Source organism: Galleria mellonella, unplaced genomic scaffold (assembly GCF_026898425.1).
Source record: "Galleria mellonella isolate WM207_F2 unplaced genomic scaffold, CSIRO_AGI_GalMel_v1 utg139, whole genome shotgun sequence".
In the NCBI taxonomy this organism is placed as follows: domain Eukaryota; kingdom Metazoa; phylum Arthropoda; class Insecta; order Lepidoptera; family Pyralidae; genus Galleria; species Galleria mellonella.
In genome coordinates this window covers 3,381,872-3,408,940 of record NW_026441995.1, presented here as the reverse complement: position 1 = coordinate 3,408,940, position 27,069 = coordinate 3,381,872, and the positions used below count along the sequence as shown (strand labels likewise).

Genomic DNA, 27,069 nt, shown 5'->3' with positions numbered 1-27,069 from the left:
GCCAGCCAAGCGTGGCATCTACTGGCAAAACTCCCTAAACTGGCGGCCCACCTGATGGAAAGTGGTAACCAACACAGTGGAAACACAGTCGTGCAAACACAGCTGCTTCACGGTTGAAATACGAATGGGACAGTGGTGCCCAAGAAATCGACTTTTGTACAAAGTCTCCCTCTGGTAAAAATAAAAAAAATATGTAATCTTTGTGCGCAATTAAATATAAAATAATAATTTGTTACAGAATTACACGATAAGGAGTCGGAGAAAAAGAATAATGTAAGCGTTCTTCGACACAAGAATAATTCCACGTTGCAGGTGAGTTAATTTTTAACCGACTTCAAAAAGGTGGAGATTCTTAATTTGATTGTATTTTCTTATGTTTGTTTCCTCTGAACTCCGTCAAATTTTTTTTTTGTCTTAAAATGTAGACTTTCAGATAAAAAGTCAAGTTAGACTTTTTCAGATTGGTCCTATACAAAAATTTATCGAAACCAGTACAGTATTTTATAGTTTTAAAATAACAATAACTTAACGATTATTATATAATAACGATTGAATTAGGTATTGTTTTTTTTTTGTGAAAAGGAAATCTATTATTATCTTCAGAGCCGATTTGAACATTCTTTTTAACTATAATAGTTTCCAGGGGTCACCTAGTAGAGATCGGAGCAATGGCAATCCCATTGCTAGCAATACACCCTATCAGGTCGACCTCCACTCAGTTCCCCTTGGAAACCATCGTCGTTAATTCTAGTGGAATTTGTTACAATGGGAAAACTGACCTGCTGCTATCGTCACCTATTATCCCTCATTGGTGTCTTGTCAGCATATACCGATAGCGCAGGCGGAGATACCATTCCGTTATCATCCATTAAAAAAAAGTCGTTATATTTGCTTAAATTATTAACCATGTAATTCAAAACTCGTCCCTAGCGTAATACACATATGGTTGATTTTCGAAGTAAATCCAATGTTCTTATTTAGGCTGAGGAAACCGAACCAGTATCCAAGAAGAGCCGGCTAAGGAACACTAATACAACAAAGGCATTAGATCAAGACGAGAGGGAGGAACCAGTGAAATGCGAGGTATGTTTGGGAGAGAATGCTTTTAGCATTAAGTCCGCCATGTACACATATATGTACTGATAAATAAATAAATAAATAAATATGTCAGAAATGTAAACTCTCTTAAGAGCGTTCGTAACTAAGTGTGGCAACGTCTAGCTAGCTATATTTCGTGGCTTCGGCCGCGTGTCAGTACATAAATTATCATATATGCTAAGTTAGGATGTAACTTACCAACTGTACCAAATTCCATTGAACTCCATTCAACGTCATTATATCAGACGTTAGCTGTCGACTTCCGATCATAGAACTCAGGAACATAGGGGTTTGCCAGTAGTTGCCACGCTTGGCTGCCGAATTGGCAACCGCAGTTTGGCTTTGGTGATGTTCTAAGAAGGATGCTGCTATCCATCCCTTGACCATTAAAAGCTTAATTAGTCGTTTAATTAATTATTAAAAGTTTAATTAAAGCTCAATTAGTCGTTTCTTACGAAACCCACGGGAAAGGAAAGTGTGACCCATTCCATGGCAGGACCACACAGGAACTATATAAACTAGACAATTTAATCAGGAACCAGATGGAGACTTTGTACAAAAGTCGATTGCTTGAGTACCTCTGTCCCATTCGTGTTTCAACCGTGAAGCAGCTGTGTTTGCTTGGTTGTATTTCGGTTTGAAGGGTGGGATATGGCGTGAATTTACTGGGTACAGAGGAATAACATCTGAGTCCTTAGGAATGGCAACGCATGGGGGTATCATGGGCATATATATATATATATATATATATATATATATATATGTATATATATATATATATATATATATATTTTATTTATGGACGCAATTTAGAATGGCAAACAAGTGGTAACCGTCGCCTATAGACATGAGCAGTACCATGGAATATCAGAGTATACTGTTTCGCTCATGATGCCCATGATATGGTAATGGAGGTGTTAGAGCCTAGTATTAATAAAATTCCTTTCCCTCCATAATTCGTAGGTTGACCAAACAGAAGGACCGTCCCCAAAAAAGAGGTTAAGAAGTTCAAGTTCCAAGGAGAAGATAGAGAAACCATCGATACAGGTTTGTTTAATATAAATATATTTAATGCCAGCTCTTATGAATCGGTGATGGTTCCAGTCGGATACTCCGCCTCGTCTTCACCGATGGTCGTTGGTTCGAGTCTTGCACAATAATTTGTCCGTCTTTTCCCAATAAAGTTAAACTTACCATAGACAGGTGCCCAATATGTTTCGACTTCTTACTACAAAACTTGGTCTAAAATCTGTTTATGTCTAAACAAAGTAAGTAACTAACTAACTAACTAGGTTATTAATAATAAAGTAATAAATTTTATTATAATAATCTGTATTTTTTTACATGTAAAATTATAAATAAATATCATTATACCGAATAAACAATATTATTAAAATTCACTGCATTTATTATTTTTATAAACGGCGCAATAAATAAATAAACAATATTTAATTACTTAGTTCTGTTGAACTTCTGTTTAGATAAACAGTGTTTTAAAATATTTTTTTGTAGTAAGACTTTAAGTGTGTACAAGTACCTAAGTCTGTTTGTATTGGTCCGTATTATATGTATGTATTTAAAATTTAAATATGTCTATTCGTTGTATAGTACCTATAACTCGATTTAGTGTGAAACATTTTTATGCATGCATATGGAACAGGGCCGTAGCTAGACTCATGTTTAAGGTAGGGCAAAATAACTTATTGGTAGGGCAAAAGCCATGTCACTTGGGATGATTGCGTGTCCGGTAGTCGACCATTCTCTCCGTTTATTGCACTCTGCAGCCGCTGTACCAATGTTATACCTTTCAGTTTCTTCAACAAATTGTATATTGCGTAACTTTAACCCATTATAGATGCCCATGTCGCGTACTTGAAGGCCGACTTCGACCGTCAAATGGGCGACTGGAAGATGATTGGGGTTGCCCAATCAAGGGCCGATCACTCTATTATCTCAGTAGCAATCTTAGGCCAATCGATCTCACTTTATGTCTCCTAATTTGCACTCTATTCCCAAATATATATACTCTATGTGCCCAATAGAACAGGCATCCCGCTACCCGTATCAAATAGCGAGAGCGGAATACCTGAAGAAATGCACTTCAAACTATAAAAAAAAGACCTTGTCATTCTCACCTATCATCCCTGGTGCTCCACCAGTGTTTATGATCCCACCTGCGCTAACGGTAAACGTTACCATTCCATTATCATCAATTAAAAAAATATGTCCAGTGGGTAATAAAATAATACTTGGATACTTATCGTTATCCTTTATTTTTATGTATTTATTTCAAATTACAATTCAACAGGCTACAAAAGAAAGAGAAGAATCAGAATCAGAATCAGAAGAATCAGAGGAGTCAGAATTAGAGGAATCAGAAAAAACAGAAGAACCAGAAGAGAAGAGCGCGTGGTCAAGCGGGAGAGAGCATGCGAACGGCGATGCGGAGCCACGTAGCTCGCACTGCGTCGCCGTGTTCAAGGAGAGCGACAGTTGGGCGTAAACAATAAATGATAACTTCACTGTACATTGTGTTTTATTTACATTACGTCGTTATCATCATCACCCATTTACTAGGTTTTTTTTTATGGGTGAAAATGGTATGGTAACCCCGCCTGCGCTAACGGGATACGCTTGCGGAGCACCAGTGAAGGGTGATAGATGAAAATGAAAACAGGCCAGTTAGCCCATCATGATGAATTCATCAGGAATTAACCATGATAGTTTACAGGGGGAACTGCGAGGAGGTCGACCTGGTTGGGTATATTGCTAGCAATGGGATTCTCAGTCTCCATTACTAACAATCCCTTTCCCCCCTCCATTTACTAGGTTACCCTGCCGCTTTGTGTGATCGCGATTAAAAATAAGTAACTAAGTGTATAAAAAATTTTATGACAATTGGTTGGTCACTAAAAGGTAACAAACTCACTTTCATAATCAACTAAAGAAGAGAAAAACATATTACATATGTATTCATAGATATTAGCCTCTGAATGCTAAATAAATAATTGATAATAATTCTTTATTTAATAACAATTCACACCTAGTTACATCTACTAGCCACCGAACTAGGCTGAGCCTGTATCTCAGTGGTTAGTTAAAAACTTCCTTTGACTTAACATAAGATGGTACAATCTAAAACATAAATACACTCATTTGCAATGTTCAATTTACTTTTGGTGCAACATTGTGAAATGTGGGTAGCATCATATTTAGTTACAATTACGATTAACAGTTTACCCACCTAATGTGAAATGTTATTTGCCGGTCATCTTAGCGACCACATAAAGTATTGACTTACTACAAATATTAATAAATTAATTTATATTATAACATATAATATCTATAATTATTTATAAAAACAAATACAAATAATAAAACTTATAATAATAAACTTACAAAAATAGCAAAAAATGGTAATAATTATAACTATAAACAATGTTGCCATGGTAACCGTCGATGTTAGTGGTCGCCAGCACGTTTGGGATTTCCAAGGGCATTGCATGGTGGGAAGCACATACCGCCTAGAAACCCCAGCTTTGCGGCGACGCGCCTCTGTTTGTACCTATGTATTATTAACTCTTACACATTTACATAATACGAGTATAGGTGTATTTAACCCTTCTTTGCATAATGGTGGAAATTTCCATCATAACATTGAATGCCCAAAAATTATATAAAAGAACAAGTTCATTTTAAGTTGTGTCTGGATACCTTTTTAATGTCCATTGCAGAAAAGAAACAGCTGTAAAATTTATTTTTTTGACCATTTTTCCTTGAATTTTAAACCTGAATTATAACACCTTGATTTATTTCACCAATAAAAAATCGTGCAAAGAAGGGTTAATGGGGACTGGGTGTCCCCATTGGGCCATCCTCACCCCTTATTTGTATAGTGCCCACCCCGGGATCAGGAGTGGAACAACAACATCTAAAAATACATACGAGTATGCGCCTTTTTTAAACTAGTTTTTTTAACCGACTTAAAAAAGAGGAGTTTCTCAATTCTGTTGTTTCTTTTTTATGTTTGTTACCTCATAACACCAGCAATTGTAAACTGATTTAAAAAATATTTTTTCATATGAAAGGATATATTGAAGATTGATCTCGTTGAAATAACTGGTATTGCCACAAATGAAGTCGCTTTTTTTTTTTGTGAAACACATTCTTTTATTATGTAATTGTACTATAACTTGGACGTTAGCAAATTGTCTGTTCCTTTCGTTTACATTTTCATTAAGTACTTATTGAAATATTGTACAATAATTAGTCTTTATAAAATACCAACTTTTATAATGTACTTATTTCTCTTACTGCGCCTATTGCTATTGTATTGTGGTATGCGAAGTTAATTTATTAACGCACAAATACTATTATCAAAGAGGCATTAATTCATTTGCGCATCGTGATCTACAAAACAATGAGGGAGGTGCGCGCGCGCACGTCGCGGCTCACATCAAAGCGCTGCGTCAATCAGCTGTTCGTTTAATTAAGAGTGATCTTGTATGGAACAATTACAAGCTTTGTAAACTTAGGTTCCTATATGTTTGTCCGCATTAATTGACGACCGTTCAAAGGGCTTTGTTTATTAAGACCGTTCATACAGATGTGTGATAAAATGTTATGCAATTATCTCTCAATTTTCGAAAATAATTGGCTAATTTTCAATATTTTTTTGTTTTGATTATACAACAAGCTTTGTACCATAAAAAATAGGCTTCAATCGTGGTAAAATAAGTTATTATAATATTACTGCATTAAAACATATAGTAAAATTGTTTTTCATTTATTAATTAGAAATATATAATGTAAGCAAAGGTAAATTTATCTATATTATTATTATTTTTATTTAAAAACTAATCTACTGAATCGATTTTAATAAAACATCTATGGTACATATCTATTTGAAAGTATAACCTTTCAGATGAAAAACAATCCAAATCGGTTTATAAATGTTGGACTTTTGAAGTATTAAACATAAAAAAATACCCACGACCGAATTGATTGCCTCCTCTTTTTTTGAAATCGGTTGAAAGTACTCTGTTAGACAACTAAATTTTATTCATAGAATAAGTTTCCCCTGAAAAAGGCATATTTGTAATCTTACAAATGTCTGAGGGAGGAAGGGGGGGGGGAGGCACCGGACAATTCTGGAGTGGACATGGCCCATTCGGCCTACTCTTAAGTATGGCTACGCACACACACACACACACACACACCCACACATGCGCACACGCACACGCACACGCACACGTACACGCACACACACACAGAGCTGTATTAATGTAAATTACTTTGTATTTTTATTCATACATAATAACAAGGAGTCACGCAGTATTCAATTGACGAGTCAAGTAAAATGACGTGTAACGAATCAAGTTTTGTTGTAATTATCACAGGAACCCTCTAAACACACTTTATACACTTTAAATTTCTAATACCTATATTAAAATATTAAGTAATTCTTTATTGATCTAAAACATACAACAATAGGAAACAATGTAAGCATCGTTATTGATGATTCTTAACGGATTTTTTACTTTTTCTGAATTGATTCTTAACTTTTATTGCTAATCAGAAATTTTTCAACATCTCTCTAAGTTATTGACACCCATTAATTCCTCTCTTTTCGCGACTAGGGGCAGTAGACAAAACTTTATATGAGATATCAGGGTTCGATAAGGCTGATAAATCTGAAGAAGGTAAAAGCATTTAAAATAAAAAATAAAAACTTTTATGGCTATTGAACATCAGCAGATTGTTTTATGATCGAGTCAATTATACGTTTGTTTTCATTTTCAATAAGTCGTATTGAAGCATACCATGGAGTTCTTCAGTATTGGTGTTCTTGTATCGACGCTCGTTCCCAGAGCAGCTTGGGACTTAGCAGGCCAGTAAGAAATGTAACGTCAACACACCAGACCACTAAGTCCCTAGCTGCAAATGGGATTTCTTCATCAGGTCTTCTTTCTGTATCCTTAATCTAAATCGTTTCATTCATATAGCTGTTAATTGTCCACTGCATAACATAGGCCTCCCTCTATTGGGTTTTTTTTATGGGTAAAAATGGTATGGTAACCCCGCCTGCGCTAACGGGATACGCTGGCGGAGCACTAGTGAAGGGTGATAGATGACAATGAAAACAAGCGAGTTAGCCCATCATGATGAATTCATCTGGAATTAACCATGATAGTTTCCAGGGGGAACCAGGAGGAGGTCGACTTGGTTGGGTATATTGCTAGCAATGGGATTCTCAGTCTCCATTACTAACAATCCCTTTTCCTCCTCTACTGGGGGGTTTTGCTAGTAGTTGTCACGCTTGGCAGGCGCAGTTAGGTCTTGGAGATGTTTTAAGAGGGACAATGCTGTCCATACTTCGACCATCAAGTTCCCTTAGTCATTTCTAACGACACCCACGGGAAAGGACGGGATGGCCTATTCTATGCCGGGTCTACACAGCGCTAAATCTGCTTACAATTATTTGTACTAACAATGTATCTTGAAGAAATCATTTTATTACCTACCTATGCACAGAAGTATACTTTTAAATAAAAACCGCTCGATAGGGATAAATGAAAATAAATTTCCATTCATATCTACCAGTGGATAGGTGGAATAAAATTCCACTTACCTTCCCGTGGGGGAATGTTGGTACGGACAAGTGGAACAAGGCCTAATTATTTTGTTTAAGTCTGCAATAATTAGGGTGCGTATGTTATATTATAATAAGAGAATAAACAATAAATAAAGGTGAAGAAAGAACAAGTCGAATCGACTTGTTCTTTAAATGAAACTAAGGATTAATACGATTTATTTCGATCGTTTATTAATTTTTTTCTCATGGAAAATAATACAATGTAGGCACCCATATTATTTTTAAAACCTATGTTCATATTTTATCCAACGTCTATATACATATATAACGGAAAATTAATTAACTTAGTGTGTTTTGCTTTTTCCGATTATTGTTAACTCACTGAAGTTCTACCATATGTGACGGAGAATTTCCAGATAAAGTGACATTTGGAAGACTTAAGTGAGTTCATTATTTTACATTATATGTGTATTTTATATATGAATGAATGAATGAATGAGTATACTTTATTTGCATTATACAATATAGGAAATAAGCAAGGAAATTTACAAACACAACGATACAATTGTATAAGTACAGTAAGGCGGTCTTATTGCTGAGAGCAATCTTTTCAAGACAACCTTAAGTTAGTGGACTATTTGTTGTACAAGTAGGTAAGATAGTGCTGTATAATTAAAAAAACATCTTTTGTATATATATGTGTATACCAAAGATCTTTGATTTAGACATAGGTACCCATAATAGTTTCTATTCACCCCCAGGATGATTGTGACAAGCAACTGTCAACGAAATTCCCTGTGTAAAGTAAATATTTTTTTATTCATATAATGTTGATTAAATACTTACGTTTTGCGACTCACGTCCTCTATTCTATCTACTTATAATTAAAATTAGTTTGTAGATATCATAACAAGTTACCCATCTATCGGTAATAATTAATGACGAAGTACCTACCTTTTTTAACAATACTGGTCGACTTGTAACATCAGTAGTTAATTTTAAACTTACGTCTTGTTTATAAATACAGAATATTAATTCATAATCGAGATTTAACACGACGCTATAACAGATAGATATTATAGTAACAACATACTTTATTTTTAGTTTCAATGTGGGTAACACCACATAATGGTAACATCAAACATCAACATCTGAAACAATAAAAAGGAACATTATTAGGTACTCTTATATAATCACTTCCTATAAATAATTAATTAATGAAACGATTGCGCTAAATTAAGCAAACCTTATATTTACTTAGTGTATTTTGAATAGGTAAGTAGAAAATATTAGAGGCACTACCCACTTTTTTCATGCATTCGTTGTTATATACCTTACTCAGGTAAAGGGGTAATGATGCAGTGCAAAATCAGTGTTGCCAGATAAAATGGGCTGGAATTTATCAAAAATTGGATCTTAAGTAGCCTGCCGTAATGCCGCCCATATTTGTTTATTTGCTTAAAATCGTCCAATTGTTCATATACCTTTGTAAATTGTAATTATTTCAGATCTTTTGCTTCATGAACTTCGAAGATAAAGATGGGGAATGATTTTTTAAAATATATTTAACATTTCAATTTGACAATTCAATTACGTTTAAAACTTTGATTTAAAGTAAACTCAATTCAATTTTAAATTTACCAAAACGAAGAAAAGATTTCAAAATCAGAAATTAACTAAAGATAACGACTATATAGCCCTTTTTCTTTTGGTTTTGTTACTGATGGGGAAAATAAAATTAAAAAAAAACCTATTGATTTTTGCATACGGCTTAGAATAAACTGAATGTGCCGATCATTGTATTGTTATTCCGTCATCACAATGGCAAGAGAAAAAAAGGTCCTATTTGCAGATTCTTAATGTATCGGCTACTAGATTTTTTGTAGAATGCTTTAAGAGATTAGAAGATTAATGCTTCAAGATAACATTGTAAAACAAATTAGCAACAAACAAATGAATGTGCCACCGCTATCCGACACGATATGGCTGTAAGTGACGTTTCCGTTGTCTGACCCACGGGTCATATATTATAAAAAAGATATGAAGTGTCTACGGAGTACGGACACTATCAGAGTGAGCTTCAGGCGTTGAAATAGCTTATAGTCTAAGAGACAGCGGCACTTTAACCAGAGGAAGTGTTCCATATCTGTTTCTGTCTTGAAATAGTGTGGTTGGAAGCTTGCATGGCTGTAATTTGAAGGGAGGAGTAGTAAAATTATAAAGTACGGAGATAGATAACAATACTCCGTAGGAATGACAACGCATTAGAAGTTTATGGGGTCAATGGTGGTGTTCATGTCTAATCATTTTCCATCAGGTGAATCGTCAAATTGTTTACCATTTTGGGTTACATAAAAAAAACTTGGCACTTCTAAATTCACGGTTACCGATATGTAAATTTTGAGCAGCAAACGAGTAGATGACTGTCGCGTTACTATAGTTCTACCGGATGGAAAGGAGCGTTAGTTTCGGGGACAATCGGTCCCATTTATTCATTTATTCATAGTAAATGTATGTGTACATGGCGGATTTAATGCTTACTGCATTCTCTTCCAGTCAACCTTAGGGAAATGTCAGAATACACGAATGCGGTACTAGTAATAATATAACCAAATAAATATATACATAAATAACAAATATAGTTTTTTCTTTGATGAGTGAAAATGGAATGGTAGCCTGGTTGCGCTAACGGGATACGCTGGCGGAGCATCGGTGAAGGGTGATAGATGAGAATGAAAACAGGCTAGTTAGCCCATCATGATGAATTCATTAGGAATTAACTATGATAGTTTTCAGGGAGAACCGCGAGGAGGTCGACCTGGTTGGGTATATTGCTAGCAATGGGATTTTTAGTCTCCATTACTAATAATCCCTTTCCCTCCAACAAATATAGTTACACATATATAAGATATACTAAATTTCACGTGAAGATGAGAATAAGAGATAGTTATTACTGCTGGAAATATACGTCTGACAGGTTGACCTTTACGCGGTTCTTCCTGGAAATTATCGTTGAATAGATAAGTGTCACAGAATTTTTTTTTATGTAACTTAAAATAGCAAACAAGCAGACGGCCTACCTGATGGTAAGTGGTAACCGTCGCCTATAGACATGAACAATATTATGGACATAACAGAGTTATACCGTGTCGTTGTCATATAATCTGTCATGTGCCATGTTAATTGTCTTCAGGGCCGTCTTTCACCTATTAGAGGCCTTGAACACATTAGGATAATGGGGGCCTCTATGACCATAGTATTAAAGCATAGGTTATCGATTGGTAATGTTGTAGGGACTAGACTAGGGGGCCCCAATCCATCGCGAGGCCCTGGACACATGCCCAGTGTATCCAGTGTGAAAGAGAGGCCTGCTTATCTTTCTGTCCCCCACAGTCAGCAATCGCTGTGGATTGTTAGATGGTCGATGGGGCAGAGGTGATCTCTATGACTTTAGGAATTTCATTTGTATATTCTTACACGTAGAACTTTATAAAGAATATTTAATTTATTGGTCTGCAAGCGTCTGATATTTTCTTGCTTTTGACTACTGTTTTATATATATTATTATTTTGTATATATTGTCTTTTTTTCCTAAGGGTATTTGCGGATTGTTCACACTGCCAGTATTTGAATCGTTGCAGAATGATTCACATGCTGGCTAACATAAAAAAAAAAGTAAGTTACGTCAATGTTATTATTTAAAACTGTAATAATTTAATTTAATAAGCGGAATCTGCGGAAGCAAAAGCCTTCATATAAAAGTTGAGTCTGCGCATTGCAGATAGGGGCCATGATCGCCGTTCTGGTTCGTATCTGGCTCAAAGGATATCTCTGGCAATCCAACGCGGAAATGCCGCAAGTGTCATGGGGACCTTTGGGTCGGGTACGTCATGAATGGGACTGATTGTTGAATTTTTATTTTTTTTTGTGATACTGTGAAATGTATTAGTTTTATGAGTATTGTAATTTGTGAAATGAATATTAAATATGTATTTAATAATGTTTAATTTAATTTTTTATTTATTTTTTTTTATTTTAATTTAATTTGTTTAGTTTAATAAAGTTTATATTTGGTTTGATATTGTTAAAATTTTGTCAGCCCTGGTTGCCTCTATTAAAGAATTTATTTATTTATTTATTATTTTTATATTTGTGTATATTGTTTTTGTTTTTATTATTGTTCTAAAACTGTAGGTAGTCGTCCGTGATATTACTATGTGGCTTGCAAAGAATAACAGCGCTGTGGCAGTAAATAAACTGCCATGGTATAATGCTGAGTGTTGGCCACGTTGAAAATTATTTGTAGCAAATTAATATTATTGCCTATATTTTGTTAATATGTTTGAAAAATTAGTTATCAATAAAGCTTTTTCTTTCTTTCTTTCATGTCAGAATATTTTATCATTAAATTTGTTATTACTGGGATATATTCATAGAACGGGACGAAAAGTAACGTATACCCTTATGTAATATTTACATACCAAATTTTATAGTGATTGGCCAAGCCGATAAGGCGCTAGAAAGTACCAAATAATATGTTTATTTATTTATCACATAGCGAAAGGCCGAGCTGTTAACACGCTGAAATGTACTAAATATTTGCAGTTGTGTTTGCATGCCTGTGTTTCGGTTTGAAGGGTGGGATATGGCGTGAATTTACAGGGTACAGAGGAATAACACCTGAGTCCTCAGGAGTGGTAACGCATGGGAGGTATCATGGGCGACGGTTACCACTTTCCATCAGGTGGGCCGTCAGCTTGTTTGCCATTCTAAGTTGTATAAAAAAAATATTTATATACCAAATTTCATAGTGATTGGCCAAGTCGTTAAGGTGCTATAAAGTACCAAATAATATGTTTATTTGGTTACCAAATTTCATAGTGAAAAGCCGAGGTGTTAATGCGCTGAAATTTACCAAATAATAATATGTTTATTTGTTTCTTTTTATCGCCTTAACGCCTCACTTTCACATTTACAATATTAGTAAGGATATTCGTGCGTTGATGATCTCATTTTCGAGAGCCGCTGCTAAAGACCAACTAACGATCATGCGATTTATACCTACCTACGTATTCAATCAATCAAGGAATTCAGAATTACTGTAGCAGTTTCAAAACGCTGCGGGCTACTACTTTTGTGGTGAGCTCTCGGGCTATGATAGTCCATGATTAATCAACACCACATGGTCGGTAGGTGAAGAATGGCGTTCGTGGTGGCCGCGGGCTGTGATCTCGGATTGTGTGCCTACCCTGCTTGCATTGAATCTGATTTCAGCGCACTATGATATAACGGAAGTGTTTAAAACTGCCACTTTGGGTAATTCATAAAGTGATTCACATAATTTCGTCATTATCACAGTTGGTGTTCGTCCATAGATATGAGTTTTCTTCAACGTTTTCCTCGTGCGATATTCTGCTTTTTTTATCTATAAAGTTTAAAATAAAAAGATATCTATGTATACATATCTTCACGTAAATTCCCTTACGGAATAAGCAGTGTGGGCTGAGTGGCAAGAATTTGATCCTTATATCTCTTGTTTCATCATCTTTCATAATTTGCTCGAGGTAAAGGAAGTTGGTCGATTACTGAGTGATTTTACGTAAAGTTTTTTTATTAGTTGTGAAAAATTAACGAGCAATCGACTATTTATTTTATTTCAAACAAGTTGAACAAAAATTAAATTGTACAAAATTAGATAAGGTAGGTAATAACGTTATTCACGATGAATGAACAGGCTATCTTTGTGTTTGACCCATATTTTAGAAACTTTAACAAACCTTAGATATTTGCAATTTTCAAATTGAAAAATTTTTTGTATAATATTATTTGCAAAATGTTACGTTTTCTTTAATTTATCAATGAATTTTATTTGAAAATTTTGAATCTAGACCGTTTATCTAAATAAATTATAAAGATTATGTCAAATCACTTGCAGATAATTTCTTGTTAAAAAGTAAAAATTAGATGGAATAGTTCGTCGCAAATATTACTGAATAATTTTATATAAATGAATCAGCAAAAGTGTCTATTTTAGAATCTTGATATTTAGAATTCACAGTTCAAAGAGGTCAAGCAGCGTTGAGTGCAGTCATTTCTTCGATGGATCGTAGAATAGAATTATACTATAATAAGTAAGTATAACAATTAATCCGTAATGCATTAGTTAATAATTGGTGAGGTTTTTTTTGAGAATTGAAAGGGAAAGGGAGTTTTAGTAATGCGAACTATCAAGTCGACCTCCTTGTGGTCCCCGTGGAAACCATTCTGTTGAATACCAGATGTATTCATCACGATGGGCTAACTGACTTGCCATTTAATTCTCACTTATCATCCCTCACTGGTGCCCCGCCAGCGTATACCGATAGCGCAGGCGGGGTTACTATACCATTATCATCCATTAAAAAAACTACTATATCGAAAAGTAATATTATAAATGCAATAGTTTGCAACAATATATATACGCGCGCGCCCGCACACACACATACACACAATCACACACACACACACACATACATATATGCACACGACCATACAAACACACAATATCCAAACTTACATTAAATGTCACATATTTAAATTAACCCTGTTCGCCGCACCATAATTGTTAAATTTCAAGCTTTGACTTCCACGAGACAGGCTTTGCCTAGTGTGGGGTCATAGTTATATTGTACCATTGGCTTTGTTTAAGGAAAAATATATTTTTTTTTATATAGATGGATGGATGAATGAAAGGGCGTTTGTTATTCTTTTATAGAAAAACTACTGAACGGATTTGAATGAAATTTGGTACATGGGTAGGTTATATCCTAATTTAACACACAGGATTAAGAGGGACGCTGCTGCCAATTTAATTTTAGAGCATCAATCTCATTATTAGGCTTCAAAGATTCATATTAAGTCCCCTGGTTATAAGATAAATATTTACTGGCAATACTAAAGCTCAAAATAACATTAAAAAGTCCACTATTATCCGCAGAGACATAGTTATGCTTTAAATTTCTTTGTGGCATCACTTTTGTTACGTTATGTCGTTCGCAATTCCAATAAACATACTGGCAACATTGTATCGAGAGAATTGATACGCCGGACACGACGCCGGGGCTGCCATCTGTCGGTGTGCGGTCTAATACATGCGTCTCTGTATAGTTTGCGATGTTACATTGTTAATAGATAATGCTCGCATCTATAATATAATATTTAGTAGGTATGTACACTGTAGTATTTTTTTTAATGGGTGATAATGGAATGGTAACCCCACCCGCGCTATCGGTATACACCGGCGGGGCACCAGTGAAGGATGATAGATGAGAATGAAGCAGGTCAGTTAGCCCATCGTGACGAATTCAATAAGAATTGTTCACGATGGTTTCCAGGGGGAACCACGTGGAAGTCGACCTAATAAAGCATATTGCTAGCAATGAGGCTGTCAAACTCCATTGCTAACAATCCCTTTCCCCCTTTACTGTAGTATTACCATTGATAGCTTCTATAGGTAAACGTTGGCCGTGTGGTCTTGGCATAGAATAGATCACCCCTTTTTTTCCTGTGTACACACACCCCGTTTTCCTTCGTAACAGCTGACCAAGGAAGGGCGAGAGATGGACAGCAGCGTCCTTTTTAAATCATGTCTAAAGCCTAACTGTGGGGGGAAAGGGATTGTTAGTAATGGGTTTAACTGCCTCATTGCTGGCAATATACCCTAACAGGTCGACCTCCACGTGGTTCCCCTTGGAAATCATCGTGGTTAATTCTAGAGGAATTGTCACGATGGGCTAACTGACCTGCCTTTTCATCCTCACTGGTGTCCCGCCAGTGTATACCGACAGCGCGGGTGGGGTTGCCATTTCATTATCATCCAATAAAAATAAGGATAACTACGGTTTCCAATCCGCCCACCAAGCATGGCAACTACTGGCAAAACCCCCCAAGGGGAGGCTTATGCTCAGCAGTGGACAGTTAAAGGCTGAGGTGATGATGATGAGGCTGATATCAACATATCAGTTGTTAACTGTTCACTGCTGAACATAGGTCTTTCCCATAAAGGGAGTTTTGTCAGTAGTTGCCATACTTGGCAACCGCAGTTTAGATTGTTAGGAAATATTAGGATAACATATTTTACTTATGTAAGTTAGGTACGTACAGGTAAATGCAGTGTAGGATGGCCCTGTACTAGATGGAGCGACGACCTCAAATGTATTGCAAGGAGTTAGTGGATCTAGGTAGCTCAGGGCCGTTCCCTATGGCAGTTTATGGGAAAAAAATGAATTTACTTCCTATCAAAATTTGAGCATAATATATTTATATAATAGTAGATAACAGAGTTTTTTTTTTAATAGCTAATAATGGAATGGTAACCCTGCTTGCGATATCGGTATACGCTGGCGGGGCACCAGTGAGGGGTGATAGGTGACGATGAAAGCAAGTTAGGTGGCTTATTGTGACGAATTTAACAATAATGAATCACGATGGTTTTAAGGGGGAACCGCGTGGAGGTATATTGCTAGCGATGGAGTCGCTAGTCCCCAACCAGCAATCCCTCCTCATCCCCCCAATAATAGAGATTTTGCGATACCAAATGCAATAAGCTAGGCGAGTATACAGTGTAGGTACCAGGACAACATAAAACAATAGGAATTTCAATTGTCGCCGCGTCAGCCGGCGGCGAATCGATGTGTTCGAATAATAGAAATGGTATGATTCAACGTCGGCCGTGATTCAATATTCGATAGGTTTGTTATTATATCGGGTGCTGACGGGAAATTGAGTGCTGAATCGATTATTCGAATATAAGTAATGCGACGCTGGGGGCGAATGTAAATAAAAGGAGCGCTCTGGATGCGGACATCGGATGATTTGCTGAATTCCATTAGTCCAGACGCTATTGGTCCACAATTGATGTTTATTTAGCGAGCGTCCCGCGGCGATGTCCTTTTATTAATTGCGACCGTCAGCCACCAGTTGTTGCACGTCATAAACTTGCTGCTATTTATCTGATGTAGGACGTTCTCAAGATGGTTTCTCTTACCTATACCTATTAATCTATCATTTATTTGAATAAATTTACTCGTAATTACAGTTATAAATTTTATATTGTTGATTTGTATGAGACGTTAATCGTCCATTGCTGAATATAATGCTTTCCCATAAGGGGAGTTTTTTTTTGATGGGTGAAAATGGTATGGTAACCCCGCCTGCGCTAACGGGATACGCTGGCGGAGCACCAGTGAAGAATGACAGATGAGAATGAAAACAGGCCAGTTAGCCCATCATGATGAATTCATTAGGAATTAAGCATGATAGTTTCCAGAGGGAACCGCGAGGAGGTCTACCTGGTTGGGTATATTGCTAGCAATGGGATTCTCAGTTTCCATTACTGTATTGTTGTATGTATTGTTTTAGTTGCAACCGTAGTTAAGTTTTTAGAGTAGTTTAAGAGGGACGCTCCTACCCATCCCTCTACCATTAAGTTTCCTTAGTGGCCTTCCTTAATTGCATGGCTGTGTTTCGGTTTGAAGGGTGGGATATGGCGTGAATTTACTGGGTACAGAGGAATAACACCTGAGTTCTCAGGAATGGCAACGCATGGGGGGTATCATGGGCGAAACAGTGTACTCTGTTATGTTCATGGTACTGCTCATGCCTATAGGCGACGGTTACCACTTTCCATCAGGTGGACCGTCAGCTTGTTTGCCATTCTAAGTTGTATAAAAAAATAATATTATATACATAATATATGTATATCATATTCCCTAATCATATATATCATGGTTATTTATTTATTTAACTTTTTATTGCACCAAAAACATAAAAATAAATAATTACATATAAACAATTCTACTGAAATACAGTAGCTTGAAGTACAAATTAAAATAGACATATAAAAGTACAAGAGGTGGTCTTATCGTTAGGGCAATCTCTTACAGACAACCTTTGGTTAAAGGAGAACATATAGAATTGGGTAGGTGGCGTAAGAGTGAATTAATATTTTTTACGTATAATGCACAAAAACATCAAATACAGCTGTATTGAGTTTTTGAAGCATTAAACCATATCGGTGCACGCTCGAAGGGCGGTTCGATGCATTCCGCATTAGAAGATTAGGTACCGACCCGTCCCGTTACCATCGGCGCATAAATAATGCATCAGATATGTTGCAGCGCGCACTCGATAACACGGCCCGCTTTTGTTAACTGATACTGAACGACATCGGCCATTGTGGACCTTAATAACGGACCTGCTTCGATTTTAATTCTGCTTCCTTAGATATATTAATAAAATATATCCGTTTATTTATTTATTACATAGCTGTGTTTCGGTTTGAAGGGTGGGGTATGGCAGTGAATTTATATGGTACACAGGAATAACACCTGAGTGCTGGGGGGAAGGGATTATTAGTAATGCGGACTACCAGTCCCATTGTATATAAACCCTACCAGGTCGAAATCCACGTGGTTCTCCCTGGAAACCATAGTGATGAATTCCAGATCACGATGGGCTACCTGACCTGCCTTTTCATCCTCACCTATCATCCATCACTGGTGCCCCGCCAGCGTATGCCGTTAGCGCAGGCAGGGTTACCATTCCATTATCATCCATAAAAAAAAAACACCTGAGTGCTTAGGAATGGCAACGCATGGGGGGTATCATGGGCGAAACAGTATATTCTGTTATGTCCATGCTACTGCTCATGTCTATAGGCGACGGTTACCACTTTCCATCAGGTGGGCCGTCAGCTTGTTAAAAGTTGTATAAAAAAATAGTATGTATAATATATATATGTGTACATGGCGGACTTAATGTTAAAAGCATTCTCTCATGGTCAACTTTAGGGAAGTGTCAGAATATATATATATATATATATATATATATATATATATATATATATATATATATATATATATATATATATATATATATATATGATAGCCCCAATGCGTTGCCATTCCTGAGGACTCGGGTGTTATTCCTCTGTACCCAGTAAATTCACGCCATATACCACCCTTCAAACCGAAACACAGCCATGCAAACACAATTGCTTCACGGTTGAAACACGAATGGGACAGAGGTACCCAAGCAATCGACTTTTGTACAGTCTCCCTCTGGTAAAAATTAGTTAAAATGACCACTTTCCTGAACGATAGGTAAATAACCTTAACAACGTTTATTATCTTAGATGAACCGTAATCTCAAAGCCGATTTAACCGCCTCATTTAAGAGTAGATACCTAAGTTATATTTAAATGTAGGTACATTTAATCTGCCCTGAAGGTAAATAGATAGATTATCGTCATAACTAGCAAATACTTAGGTAGCATATTATAGGTATGTTTAAAATAAACAGTTTAATCTACATATATAGGAGGGAAAGGGATTGTTGGCAATGGAGTTTGACAGTCCCATTGCCAGCAATATGCCCTATTAGGTCGACCTCCACGTGGTTCCCCCTGGAAACCATCGTGAACAATTCTTGTTGAATTCGTCACGATGGACTAAGTGATCTGCTTCATCCTCACCTGTTATCCTTCACTGGTGCCCCGCCGGTGTATACCGATAGCGCGGGTGGGGTTACCATTCCATTATCACACATTAAAAAAAATCTACATATATATATAGGGGGAATGGGATTGTTAGTAATGGGGTTTAACTGCCTCATTGCTAACAATACACTATAATAGCTATAAGGTTGACCTCCATGCGGTTCCCCCTAGAAACCATTGTGGTTAATTCTAGTGGAATTTGTCACGATGTGCTAACTGATCTGCTTTTATTGTCACTTACCATCTCTTACTGATAGCTTATACTGGTAGAGCAGGCGGGGTTACCATTTCGTTATCACACATTAAAAAGTTTATCTTTAGCAGTGGACAGATGATGACACATTTTGATTTGATTTGATGAGACATTTTGGAAATGATGAGTTGATTTTGATTGCTATTGGCACAGATAATATAATATTATACTAGTACAGATACATTATCTTGAACAAACAAGTGAAAAGCTCTAAGTCGGTTTATTCTTCGGCTTAATTTTTAGTTTTCATATGTGCGCTAGATGTCGCTACTTTCTTAGCAGCTCGCCAGCTCAAGCTAATACATTAAGTTTTTCGTTTGTTCATATTTTCATTAAGTTCTATTGAAATAGTCTATAGTTCAAAATTTTTGATTTATAATAGATACCTATTCATAACATAGACAAAGGTACGCTCTTTTAGCTGTCCGCAAACAGTATGTTTTGTACGAAATCGTACGATATGAACTATCACTGCACGATGTATGTGGTTACTAGTTTACGACGGTGTGCGCACGCGCACCCACACAATACAGGGTGGGAGTATTTTCATAAAGGCGGCGAGGCACGCGCGCGCGACACCGCGCTGAAACTTGGCTTAATTTCCACCGAGTGTACCGATAGCAAATAAAGAAATGGAATATTGTTTTTATTTTTAATATTTAATAAATACCTATAATATATCATCATTATCATCATATCAGCCTTTAACTTTCCGTTGCTGAACATAAGCCTCCCCCTTGGGGGGTTTGTCAGTAGTTGCCACGCTTGGCAGGCGGATTGGCTACCCTATTTTTTTTGTAATGGTAATAATGGAATGGTAATCCCGCCTGCGCTATCGGTGTACACTGTCGGGGCACCAGTGAGAGATGATTGGTGAGGATGAAGTAGGTCAGTTAGGCTATCGTGATGAATTTAACAAGAATTGTTCACGATGGTTTCCAGGGGGAACTATGTGGAGGTCGACTTGATAAGGTGTATTGCTAGTAATAGATTCATTAGACCCCTTTACTAACAATCCCTTTCCCCCCGATTGGACAAGTCATAGTCAGGTTTTAGAGATGTTTTAAGAGGGACGCTGCTGCCCATCCCTCGTCCTCCCTTAGTCGGTTCTTACGACACCCACGGGAAAGGAAGAGTGTCCTATTCTATGGCTGGACCACACGGCCATTATATTTATTAGTCTAATATTTTCGAATCAAAAATGTTTTCTATACAAAACTTTCATAAAAGATTACATGGAAAAACTGTAACTTCCCATCGATTACCCATATATTGAGTCAATTGTTGGAGATAAACTATAGTAAGTATGTTAGTGTCTACACTGTAAAAGTATTAGTATTTTTTAACATAGGTCTGCCCCATAAGGGGCGTTTTGCCAGTATTTGTCACGATTGGCAGACGGATTGGCAACCATAATTAGGCTTTGGTGATGTTTTAAGAGGGGCGCTGTTGTCCATCCTTTGACTATTTAATTTCTTTCGTTGTTTCTACGATACCCACGAGAAACAAAGAGGTAGCCCATTCTACACCGGGACCACCCGATAAAAATTACATATATAAACGTGTAACGAAAATTTTCTCATAAAATTTATGTAATTTTTTTTAACAAAACCTGTATACTTATATATTAAAATAATGATCATATTAATAAATAATGAATAATGATAATAATGATCATGATTATAAATTAAAATGTCATTAATTAATATAAAAAACAATATTAATAATTAATATAAAAAGATTTAAAAATAAAAAATAAGATATCACAATAATACAATTCCATAGGACATTGACATAACAACAATGGTATGAACCAACGGTATGTTTTGTAAACGGTACAAGTGGACAAAAGGCCCGCGCGGGGGCGTCGTCGCCGGGCCCACGCGACACGGCCCTAATTAACCGCCGCCTCAATTAACTGCAACACACGATTCCTACATAATTGTCTTGCTGACTGTACCTACTGCGCGCTATTGATTTATTAAGTTCCGTGTTACCGGGGGAACAGCGTCAGAAGCTACAACACAATGCTGTTGTTGGAATCCCAGTAAGCTTTATTCGAAATATTCGTATTATTTATATGTGACTTTCATTTGTTATTTACTAGTTTTTACCCACGACTATGTTCGAGTGATCGGGATATATCCATTGACTGGAATAACAAGTATAAAAAGTATGCAATATTTTTGTATCGATAATTCCCTCTATTAGAATAGATTACTAAAGTATGTGAAATAACTAATTAAGGTTAGGGTGTGATAGGGCTGACATATTCTTATACGATAAAAGCCTTTAAATAGAAAAAATAAAAATAAATAAATATAGAGTAGCATATGCCCTTCTATATTCCATATAGTAACCTACCCACATTCTATATTTCATAGTGATTAGTTAAGTTAATAAGGCGTCAAAAGTTAGAAAATAAAAAAATCTTCTTTCACATTTCTAATATGTCACTAATGTAAGGATTTGAATTTTCATATATTTGTGAATTTTCTAAAATTATTATGTTTGTTTTTCCGACAATTGTTTTGACTTCAATCGGAAGTATTTTATTTGCGATCGTTCGCAAATCAACCTTTTTAGAAAAAAATAAAAACCAAATATTCAAAAATTCACTCAAGTCAATTTCGCAGATCTACATTCCGAAATAGCAACATTTTTAATTGTAATTTTTTTTTAATAGATGATAATGGAATGGTAGCAATGCTTGCGCTAACGGTATACGCAGGCGGGGCACCAGATGAAGGATGATAAGTGAGAATGAAAAGGCAGATCAGTTAGCCCATCATGATGAATATACCTGGAATTCAGCATGATGGTTTCCAGGGGGACCACGTGGAGGTCGACCTGACAAGGTATATTGCTAGCAATGGGACTGGTAGTCCACATTACTAACAATCCCCCCTGCCCCAATTGTTATATTTTGTATCAATAATTATCTCTATTATTATTAAAGATTACTAAAATATGTTAAATAACTAATTAAGGTTAGGGTAGGATGGGGCTGACATATCCTTATAGGATAAAAGCCTTTAAATAAAAAATAAAAAAAATAAATCTTTGTTACGATTGTTAATGTGCTTCTGTTCACTTCTACGATAAACGTCGTTCTTTTGCCTTCTCCTTTGTGTCTCTTATTCAAATAATCCTTTATAAAACATCTTCTTTAAGAATACTGCTTACGTCACAACGTCTCGCCTCACAAGATTAAAGTCTAACGTTAATTAAATAGAAAAAGACTCTTAGTAATTTTAACTGAGATTCAATTTTGTGTGTAAATTTAATTAACTAATTAGTAACGATTATATTTTAAATATATTAATATATTATACATTTATTTTATTTATTTATACTTTATTATACACAATAAGTTACGTTTTTATGATTTTTATTAAATAAAGATGTACAACAGGTGAGCTTAACTCTGTAAGAGTTCTTTTCCAGCAATTTAATTACGATTTAATTAATTTTTAGTTAAAATATACATTAATTTAAATGATTAATTATGCAAATAAAATCATAACACTCCTATTTTTTTTCTGTTGTGACAAAATTTATTCACTGTTCTATTTTTACTTTGGAAGTAAAAAAATAATCATTGTCAAGGTAACATGTTTTATTTTATTTATCAATCAAATAAAACTACCTAAACTTTTAATTATTTCAACTCAAGTCCACAGAAGACAGATAAAACACTGAATAATCGAGTACAAATTACAAAGTACCAACTTGCTAAGCGCTACAGCAGTTTTCATAAACAGTACAGCGAACAAAGTCGGGCACTTTATCTAATCGTGTTAAGTGGAAGCTAATACCGCGTCCGCGCCGTGACAGGCCGGCCGTTTGTTAATTTGGCGAGATTCACTTTATCTGTCCATTAATGCGAGCTCACCGGATACTTGATTATTGGTTCCTCTCAAGAAAATAGTAGCGGTATTAATTAAACACAATAATAAAATATGATATGATACGATACGATATTTTTTTTTATACAACTTAGAATGGCAAACAAGCTGACGGCCCACCTGATGGAAAGTGGTAACCGTCGCCTATAGACATGAGCAGTACCATGGACATAACAGAGTGTACTGTTTCGCCCATGATACTCCCCATGCGTTGCCATTCCTAAGGACTCTGGTGTTATTCCTCTGTACTCAGTAAATTCACGCCATATCCCACACTTCAAACCGAAACACAGCCATGTAAACATAACTGCTTCACGGTTGAAACACGAATGGGACAGAGTACCCAAGCAATCGACTTTTGTACAGTCTCCCTCTGGTAAATATGATCTCTCTGGTCGATATGACTTAATGCAATAGTTTTATATACAATATTTTTCACCTAATCAAATGGTAAGCTGAAAATATTATATGCTAGATGGGATGACGGCCTGAAATGGATTGTAGGGAGTCAATGGATGCAGGTGGCTTAGGACCGTTCCTTATGGCAGTCTATGGGGATAGGCCTTCCGTTCAGCAATTCAACGGATAATAGTCGATATTATAATGGTGATATAAATTCTAATGATTTTAGATTTATCTTATATATTTATCACTGTTTTATATATTATTCTTATATATTTATACATAACATCTCTGCACACATGTGTCCGTGAGTTACGTATTTAGGGCCTACTGAAAATCAGTGTCGTAGCTTCAGATTTGAAACTGCGACATATGCTGAGTTAGGTCCTTTGCACAAACACTGCTACATTCATTTTGTTTTTTATATGTTTCATTTTGTTTTTAATATTATGTTTTCTCACTTTTCTGTTAAATTTACTAAATTATTTTCATTTTTTTTTCTGTTGTATGTGTGCTGTTAAGTATGTGTATGTTATGTATATATTTAATTGTATATATATTATATATGTATGTGTATGTATGTATGTATGTATCTATATATGTTTGTATATGATAATATTTATATAATAGTGCGCCACCTACTCTTTGTCTTTTTCTCAATGTCCTCTACCCAAAGGTTGTCTGGAAGAGATTGCTTAGCGATAAGGCCGCCTTTTGTATCACTTCTCATTAATATTTACTGTATTTGTTATTTCTCTTTTTACTTGGTGCAATAAAGTGTAAATAAATAAATAAATAAATAAATAAAAATGTTATTATATAATTGTGTAATCTTCTTATTATGTTGTTTTGTCATATGTAACATGTATAATTTATATTATATTTCTTAAAGAGCGATTGTATCTAATTAATGATATTATTTAAATGTAAAGTTTGTTTAGTGTATGTATAAATAAATAAATATAATTAATTTAACAAGTAGTTCACTTTTATATATTGTAAAAATATTACACTTTAGATAGATAGATAGATATAAATAAATAAATATAAAATATAAATAATTAAAGAAATAATCACAATGAGAAAACAATGGGCGACCTTATCGCTAAGAGCGATCTCTTCCAGGCAACCTTTGGATGGAGAGGAGAATTATAAACAGTTTGGTGGGAGGCACGATGAAAAATTTTGTTAGTTCTAAATATGGGAGATGTGATACATATAATAATATAAATATTATCCCTACTCATTATTATATTTATATACATACACCTACACACACATATACATATATATACATACACACACACACATACATACATACACACATATATACATATATATACACATACATACACATATATATATATACACACACATACATATATATATATACATATATATATATGTATATACATAAAAATAAAATACATATACATACATGGACATAAACGCCTACACAAATACATAAAAATATATAAATACTGTTCATTCAAGTAATAAGTATGCTAACCAGACATATAAACACATTAAGAAGATGACAACTTGCTCAAATAATAGTTCTTCAGTTTTGCTTTAAAACCAGCCGTACATTTTATACTTTACACTTTACACTTTTATATATTGTATAAAAATTGTAAATTCTGACACAACTTTTTACTTAAATAAAAATAAAAGTAAAATAACTTATGCATTCAGTAGCTGAGGCTGCTACTACCTACGATAAGTCTTAGGTTCCTATATTAAAATGTAAAAAGTGGTCAAATTGATGTATGTCACCCCGCAGCAAGATATCGGACAGGAGGCTGGTCTGTGCAAATACAGAGCCTGGGAAGATGTGGCGGTCATCCATCACGCCCACCAGCCGCCCGGCACCGGCAGGGACGAGTCTGATTGAATACTCCGTCAATTGCGGGTTTAGCTCGCGGCGGTGTGCACTTGGCTATCAGTCGACGTTGGATTTATTGATAACTTCATGATGTCGTTGCGGTGTTGTGGTGCACGTGTCCGAGTGCAGGACTGAAGTGTGGGTTCGATTTTGGACTGCGAAGATTTGTTAATTAAAATTTTCATATTATATTGTATAAATATAATATAAAGATATTATTATATCTAATCTAATATTATAGCCATATGGTCCCGGCATAGAATAGGCCACCCTTTTCTATTCCGTGGGTGTCCTAAGAGCCGCCTGAGGGAAGGCGAGGGATGGGTAGCAGTGCCCCTTTTAAAACACCTCTAAAGCCTAACTGCGGTTGTCAATCCGTCTGCCAAGTATGGCGACTATTGGCAAAGCTTCTCAAGAAGAAGGCCTATGTTCAGTATTGGACAATTAAGAGTTGATACCATGAAAATGACTTACTCACAACTATCAATTTAAAATTAGAACATTGGTACGTGCCATATAATAAAATATATAGAAATAAAATTCTAAATTCAAAACGTAGTGGCCAGTACCGTCGGTTGAACCATAAACCAGCCCGGAGTCGTACAAAGGCTACTTTACAACGTCACGTGTAACATATGTACCGCGGGACGTTATCGCGGCGCGATCGGCCGCTATCGACGATCGAATCGCCTGTCCCGATATCGATACATCACGGGGATCGATCCTATCTGAATATTCACGTGGATTCGCATAGTGTTAGATTGTATTCATACAGGTAGGTATTATATTAGTATATCTGTATGAAGTCGGAATTATTACCTTCTTTCTTTTAGTTAGATATCCTGTATATGTATATATTTTTAAGAGTGTGCTCTACTGTTGAAAATGAATTGTATTTATGTTATTTTCAACCGATTTCCAAATAAGGAGGTTCTTAATTTGTTTGCATTTTTTATGTTTGTTACTTCATAACTCAGTATCAGTATTTGTAAATCAATTAAGAAAATTATTTTTTTATCTGAAATGATATTGGTCCTATAGAAATTTTATCAAAATCGATTCAGTCATTTAGTTTTTCGATGAAAATAACTGGTTTTGTTACAAATTTAGACTTTTGCGGGACACAATCTTTAATTGTTCTGAACAAACAGAATTTTTCTCAAGGAAATATGAGTCGAAAAATGAAAATGAATGATTATATTTTGTTTTAAAATATTACAATATATGGCCTTTCATTCTGAATAAACACAGGATAAAACATGTATTAATAAAAAAAGGATTTTATGCAACGAAATATGAGTTTGAAAAAAAAATGATTAATCAATAAGTTCAGTGTTTAAATTGATTAAAAAAAAAAGTAAAAAAAAAATTATTTATTTATCTAAATAACTT

General features: G+C 35.4%; 1 protein-coding gene across 1 annotated transcript in view; it reads left to right on the top strand.

Moving 5' to 3' along the window:
- The window catches only part of LOC113522763 (poly(A)-specific ribonuclease PARN-like), a 36,939-nt gene extending 33,314 nt beyond the window's left edge, over positions 1–3,625 (top strand). Inside the window, exons 13-16 of the mRNA XM_052903575.1 lie at positions 239–312; positions 982–1,083; positions 2,062–2,145; positions 3,407–3,625. Coding sequence (XP_052759535.1) covers positions 239–312; positions 982–1,083; positions 2,062–2,145; positions 3,407–3,601 — 455 coding nt within the window. The 3' untranslated portion in view covers positions 3,602–3,625. The remainder of the gene's footprint in view (positions 1–238; positions 313–981; positions 1,084–2,061; positions 2,146–3,406) is intronic.
- Positions 3,626–27,069: the final 23,444 nt, after the last annotated feature.